A 7,831-nucleotide genomic window follows, 5' to 3' on the forward strand; every position below is an offset into this window, starting at 1 on the left:
CACACACACACACACACACACACACACACACACACACACACACACACACACGAATAACACTGGTCTAACAGCGTATGCATAATTTCCTGTTGCCAAATACTTTCAAGATGTACATATTCTATTTTGTGCAGGCCAGTGTGCGATGGAGGACTTAAATATCTTCTTTAAGTAGAGGTCTCATAAAACTTAAAAAAACAACAACTTGAAAACAAAAGTATAAAAGGACTCTTTGGAAGAGTATGTTGATTTAAAAATTACTTACTTACTATTCTAATCATTTTAACATGACATCTACCAGTCAATCCATCTCCATGATGCTCTCTTGTCTTGTCTGTATGAGAAGGCTTTTCTTAAAGGGGAACTCCAACAATTTAACACATAAGTCAAGTTGTATTGTAGGTAACGTAGGTGAGAGGTTTTGACAGTGAAGAAGAATTTTGTGGAATTAAAAAAACAATATCTACAGTTTATTTTTTAACTTTCCATTGTGAGTCTGACAATGTCATAAGAGTTCAATGTTATATTTGTGACAATGTTTAATTTTTGGTGTTATTTAAGGATTATGGTAAATGCTCAAATGTAGCATAACAGAGTATCACAAGTAAAGGAGATAGTATAGTTTACAGTCAGCAACGTGACAATTATGAAACAACGTTGCTAACGTTAGCCAAGCTATTGGTACAAAGTCAGGCAATAGCAGCAAAACTGCTTGATGTAGTGAATTAGGTAAAGGTGCATTATATTTGTGATAGCATAACAGTAAGCTACTCTATAACAATTTATCAAAAAATCCAAGTAAAAGAGGAATTACTGGTGGTCAAAAAAGTACAACTATGAAAAATCAATCCAACGTCAGTAATCAGAGTACTTTTCACCCGTGCACTTACCAGTGCAATGCTTCTGAAATTCAGTCATCTCAGTGAAATCTAGTGATAACTGGGTTTAATATGGTGTAATGCATTCCCAGCTTTAAGTAGCCAGACAATCTGTGATGCAGCAGTGGAAAGCGTGACCTTTATTGATGAATTCTCTGCATCTCCTAACCGTCCAACTGACACTTTCACACCATTAACCCTAAATGCTTCACCTACATGTGTTGCCTGCCCACCAGCAAGTAAGGCAAGAGAGGGTTTGAGGGACCGATACGAAAGAAAGAGGTACAAAAACAACATAAATGGACCCTGAGCCCCCCCGACCTCCTCCTCTGTTTTCTCTTGTTGGAAATGCAAAGTCCTGCGTGCACTCTGCTCTTTAACATGCTAATCTGACAGCATGTAATTGCTTAGGCAACAATAAAATTGCTTCACTGAAGGACACTTGGCTAGCGTAGCCTAGTTTTAGCAGTAGCCCATTCAGTGACAATGGACACTTACGGGAGCACAGCTGAAACCTTGAATGGTACTATAAACATGTAGTATTCCTGACCATTTAGCATAAGGATTCAATCAGCTAAATGTCATCAGGAAAGACGGCTTATAGGACAGTTGAAAGTTGTGTAAAACAAAAACACACCATCCTATGGCCGGAAATACTCTCTACAGCATCAGATCGGTAGTAATCCGCAGCTGAAAATAGTTGCCAACAAAGGCACCATTTATTACTTTGTTAAAAACTACAGTGCCCAGCTCCTTTAGAAAATTAAACTACATATTTGTAACTTGTTCTATCTTCAGTGGGATCGAGTGAGCTTCCGGCTGAGTACAATAGTCAGAAGGTATCGGGAGATTAACCAACACATTGTTGGTCTTGGTCTTTTCATGGGATTTGTTGACGATGAGAAATATATTGTCAAAATAATCTTAAAGTGGCAATCCTTAAGATTTTTGTCCTAGTTGATTTAAAAAACGTATTTGAGTAAAAACAATGCAGTCTGAAGCATGAAAATAGAATTAATTTCATTGTATTTCTATGGTCTGGAGTATTGTTTAAACATGAGCTTCAAATTTTAAGAATGGTGTGAATAGTTTAATTGTTTGTGTGTATAAAAGAAATGTAATACAGGATTATTTCCGAGAGATGTCATGCCAGACACCCAATTTGTGTGTATATAAATATAGTCATTTATCAATCAGATGAAAATCTTCCAGATTACAGCTTTAAGGTCCATTTATTCACTTTTATGATTTTGAGCACCTCACAGACTTCTCATCCATGACGTCTTGATAGTTGAGCTCAAGTCTTGAGAACTCTAAGAAGTCTTAGAAAAAGTCTATAATTCTATTACAACTGAGCAAACTCAACATGCTGGAGACCATGTAATACGGTCAAAAGCTTCAGAACGGTAAATAGGTGGACTTGAGTTGAGATTGTTTTGTCAACTGTTGTTTCCAAACTGCCAAACTCAATAACAATATAGAATAACACCAAGCTATCCCTTATGCTTCAATAGGAATTAACTGTAACATTTCAGTATATTCTAGTCTAAATAAATGCACATAATTGATTAAAGTATAATTCAAATTATTTGCAGTTACACTGAGAGCGGTTATGAAATAATCTCAATACCCGTCATACTTTTTAATGGATTACTGCTCAGACTCCTGATCCCTATTTCCAAGGAATTTGTAATCCCAAACATATCAAGCCTGACAAAATACTTGAAAAGATATATGTTTCAGCATATATAAAACTTAGAAGAAAAGGAGGTGATCTGCTTTAGTTAGAAAGACAAAAAAAACTCAAAGCACCACACACACACACACACACACACACACACACACACACACACACACACACACCACACCACACACACAACACCCACACCACTTACTGGATTATTACATGCATGTTCGCAGCATGCGCATGTGAACCCACTGCAGGGCAGAAACTCCTCAAACACATGAACAAGAAGAAGAACAAGGGCACCGAGTGTCACCACAGAGGAAAAAACACTCCAAAGAAAACGTGTAGAGGCAGAAAGTCACACCCACAAAGATGACAAAAGCTGCTTTATCCTGCGTGGCTGTCTTGCTTTAGTGTATTCCTACATTTATTTGCGGCGCCTCGAGTGTGTGTCGTTGCTGTAAAAAGTATATTGGGCATGTTGTAGTGTGTCACTGTGTCCATCATTCATCTTCATCTGCTTATCAGGGATCCCAAAAATGTCAGGCTAAATTTGGGGAAATGTGCACAACACATCTAGAAAATGACGAAGCCATGAAGAGACTCCATGTCTTGGGTTTCAATATTTCCCTCTGGTTACATCACATAGCTTCAATGAAGTGATACAGAAAATGTGATACTGTCAGACAGTGTGGAATACGTTTTCTTAAAAGTACTTGAGTACTGAAAATGAATTCATTAAATAGTTTTTAAAGAAAAAGTTCAAAACTTTGTGGATCAGCCACTCTCTTCTGACAACTTTTCTTTTCTGTGGAAAGGCCTGAGCCACAGGGGGTTCGAATCCCAGTTTCAATACCCCACCCAACCCCCCAACATAACCCGTATTCCTGCTCTGCAGCTGGTCCACACCGGGAGCTGTGAGGGTCCCATCTGTGGCAGCGAGAGTATGTTTAAAAACAGAGCGAGAGTGGAGGGATTGAGAGGAGAGTGCATCTCACGTACAGTGACACACATGCACCGACGCAAATGTATTTGAAACAAAATCTGTTCACTGCTGCAGGGAGAAATCGGTGTGTGTGATCGCTGACCTTTTTCATTTTCATGACATCTCAGACATAGGGGACAACTTTAAGTAATAATGTACATTCTGTTTCTAAAGAGTTGTTTCAGTAAATACTGGACAAATGCAAAGACGGAACCATTTCTGTTGCAAAAAAGTGGTCAAAGTGAAGAAATAAACTTGCAACAACTAGAGACAATCACTTTTGGATTGCAAAATAGTAAAAAAATATCTCTGTCTCTCAGTCATTATTCAAGTGATTGATAAAGTCATTCAAAAAAGATTAGTAAGTTATTACCAAGAACAACAGGTTTCTAATTTTCTGAGGAAACAAAAACGTTAGTAATTCAATTGTAAATAAGTTAATTTAATGTAAGTTAACAATTTGTAATAAAATTGTGAATGTTAATATGTTGTTAATAAAAGGACTTTGGTCCAGATGCTCTGCACACTTTTCCAAAAGGTCAGAGGTCAATTTGGATGAATAAAAGAGCTACAAAGACAAAGAAAGCATCCCGCTAAATGACTAACTCTCCACAACCTAGCAACCCTATTACTTACTGATCTATAAAGCATTAGTGCAACATTAAAAAAGCCAATCATTATACTTTATAAACCCTTTTTAAATGGTGTCTTACTAGAAAGTGGTTTCTTAAATCTTACACTTACTTTAGCAACTCTGATTTTTTTTAGTGGAAATCCAGGGTTTTGCTTTCCAGTACATATTGTTTATATATAAATCATCCATGTTTTGCAATTTGTATTTAAAATACAACAATATTACTTTTTAGATGCTCAATGCCGATTGGAAAAAAATGTCACCAGAAAAAGAGAAAAAGCAGGAAGAACGACAGACGATGGAAAACAAGCAAAAATAAAAGATTCTTCCTTATTCGAACAAAAACGTACATTTGTAAGCCACTCAGGGTTTACTTGTCTTGTGTGAGCAGTAGCTTATTGCTCTTTTCTACTGCTGTTACACTATGTAAGCATTATCCATTATCCCTTTACTGTCACTTGGGGCTACAGTGCCTCACTGTAAGTAAATATATTATAACACATGTAATATTAAGTAAATACAAAGTGTAGTTGTGGCTGTGACATACTCTGGTCCACTGAGGCATCACTCGGAGGAGAAACTTTTTTTTCTTTTCTATAATTGTTTTAGCAGTCTGTATGATCTACAGTATAATGAAGCCGCTGTTTTATGATTTATGTCTTAGCTCTGAATCTAAAAACGGATGTGGAAAAGCTACCAAATGGACCTTGTTTTGTTTTGATTGTAGCAGCACTGGAAATATCAGAAAGTGATGTCAAGACGTGAACATTTGCCGAGGATGTTTTCACAATGGTGACCATATTATTCTGGATGTGGTTCATGCTTCACCATATCTAGGTGACACATCTCAGCTGACTGTTAATAATAATGAAACTGGGATTTTGACAGATTCTGATCTGCGATAAAAAAAAGAGCTCAGTAAATACCCACCACCCACACGCAGAATAATCACAGCATAGGATTGTGGGTAGGTCACATGGCATTGTCTACTTACTTCGTATGAGAGAAGTGGTGAAAACAGATTAAAAAACGACTGTTGCCTGGCAACGTAATATCACAGCAAAGGAAGTGAAGGGAATGTTTAGGTTGATGTAAGTGAGTAAGAAGTGGAAAGAGGAAGAGGAGAAGGGAGGGGAATGTCCTAAAAATATTGATTTAGGATTGGTTATCAGTTATGAGTCTTTCAGCAGTTATGATCTCAGCAGAGCATTATTTTTTTTATTTTTTTTTATTCCTCCTCCGCAGCCTGATGATCCAGAGTATGAGGTATTTTTCTTAACGTGCCCAACAGGGTCAGATGCTGTAGAGTACGTGGGAGTGAAGAGTGGATGAAAGCCAAGAAGCAAAACTCAGCACGTATAAAAACTGTAGTAATCTAAATACTGAGCATGAGTGGATTCATATTTATAACAACTTGATTGTAATTTTAGGTTATGTTCAATGTTTCTGCACAAACTGTAATGCTTTGTATTTCTACAAAAGGTAATATTGTAATTTTCTACTCCACTACATTTATCTTACAGCTACTTATTTTGCTGTTACAATATACATTATAAAAATGATATACAACTCTGTGGTGTCCGGGTGACCTTAAGGGATTACAGTAAAATGCTGAAAATGTAATCTCAGTGTCCCACTGGAGTCAATGCTGCATGTTCTCTCTCCCCTCATCTCCTGTCATCCCTGTACTGTATGCTATCTAAAAAGGTGGAGGGGGGGATGGCAAAATAAAAATAGATGAATATGTTAAAACAATATTACATTCTAAAAAATGTGATTCTGAATGACGGGTACTTTTACTTTTGATACTTAAAGAATATGTTACTGTTATACTTCTGAACTATAACAAGTATTATTATGAATGCAGGACTTTTATTTGTAATTTGCATTTTTCCAACATTTAGTCTATGCATTTACAGTATATCAACAAGAGGACTAAATAACACTAAAACAGTAAAGCAAAAGCAAAACCTGGACATTATAACCTTCATGAAGGTTTGATTTAATGCAGGACTGTTGTATTAGACTGCATTTTAGTTAGTGTATTTCACTGACAGCTATAAAAATAAATGTTTATGCAGTATAGACATAAAATATGCTATAAGTGTTCACGTGTTGTGTTGTAGAGTATTTGCTATTACAACACCTGCCTTTTGCTTTAAGGTTGACTTTTGGTGCTTCACGCGAATCTAAATCTAGTAACAGTCAGTGTCGCTGAATCATCCAAGCACACTCAGCACGTGCAAATACTCCTCTACTGTGTGATACTATATGCAAAGAGGAAGAGGGGGAGGAGGATGGCCCAGGGTCATCAGAGATGCAACCTCCCCTGCAGGCTCGTGTGGCAGCTGGATTTCTGAGCTTAACAATGGCCAGAAAGTGACTGTAATTACGAGTCGTGCTTATGTAAGCCTAATGTTGATAATTAGGTCAGTCAATCGGTCGATTTAATGAACGATAATCGCTAATCTAATGATTCATGCGAGGAGAGGATGAAGAGGAAGGATGCTGCCATTTGGGTACCATGTTGGCCGCTCGCCTTTTGTGACGCCGGCCTGCTCCACATCAGCATCTAAAAAGGAAACCTGACCCCCCGCCGCCTGTCAGTCTGCTGAACACAGCTCAGCCTGTGACGGCATGGCTTCCCCGAGAGCATCTTGCGTTTATAAAACTGACAGATAAACGCGCACATCGGGAGGGGAAGAAAAAAATATTGTGGATGCTGCTGCAACCGACGCCGTCCAGTACGAGGCTATAAACACGCAATATGTTGAAAATACATTTTCAACAGCATTTAAATAAATACATGAAAAATTATGTGTCTTACCTCTGTGCTATCCTCTATTGGCCATTGCAGGATGGATGAGGAGGACGCGCAGGTGCAGGGATGCAGAGCGACGCCCAGGGAGACAGAAATATGAAGCAGTCATTGCTATGATACTCGATAAACACAGTATATGCTGGAAATGAAATCCAGAAACCACGCTCACCTGTTTTCACCGGGATCCGGCTTTTGTACCTGATGTTGGTCGTCATATTGACCGCTCTCCTCCCTCGATTTTACCGAAGCGACGGCTCACAGAAAGCGGCCCCTCGCCTCGCCTCCAAACCCCGGACAGACAGCAGGAGGGCGGGCTGATATGACAGAGGAAAGCCCCTCCTCCTCCTCACACTCAGCCAGTCACACTGCACGGTTTCCTACAACCAGGGGTCCTACAGGATGCCACGAGGGTATCCAGTCAGAAATAGATTTTAGGTTGCAATGTTCATTTGTTTTAAAGATATTTTACAACCAATTGTAGGTGAATATTCACACATCATGGACCCACAATAAAAAAAAACAACATAAATAATAAACTTTAAACCTTAGCTTCAACTTTCCCTTTGGCAGATGTTAGTATTGTAGTGTTTATTTTTTTACTTTATTAAACTTTTTATTGTAGCATACGTTTAATAATATTTTGGTATCTCAGGCCCACATCTTCTCAAAACAAATCTTGAATATCTATGAATTGTGGTGCTAAGAAAACAAATGGAGCCAATATGAAGCTCTGACAGGCAGGGTGCAAAGTTCACTTTTTTGTCCACCAGCCAAATGGCTAGTGAAGTTTTACCAGCCACTCAATAAATTAACATTAATTTTGGCTGGT

General features: G+C 38.1%; 1 protein-coding gene across 1 annotated transcript in view; it reads right to left on the reverse strand.

Moving 5' to 3' along the window:
- Window positions 1-7,332, reverse strand: part of septin5a (septin 5a) — a 20,006-nt gene extending 12,674 nt beyond the window's left edge. The window contains exons 1-2 of the mRNA XM_032516350.1: window positions 7,172-7,332; window positions 7,009-7,022 (exon numbers count right to left, since the gene is read on the reverse strand). Coding sequence (XP_032372241.1) covers window positions 7,009-7,022; window positions 7,172-7,217 — 60 coding nt within the window. The 5' untranslated portion in view covers window positions 7,218-7,332. The remainder of the gene's footprint in view (window positions 1-7,008; window positions 7,023-7,171) is intronic.
- Between the last annotated feature and the right edge of the window lie 499 nt (window positions 7,333-7,831).

This window comes from Etheostoma spectabile, chromosome 5, assembly GCF_008692095.1.
Source record: "Etheostoma spectabile isolate EspeVRDwgs_2016 chromosome 5, UIUC_Espe_1.0, whole genome shotgun sequence".
Classification (NCBI taxonomy): domain Eukaryota; kingdom Metazoa; phylum Chordata; class Actinopteri; order Perciformes; family Percidae; genus Etheostoma; species Etheostoma spectabile.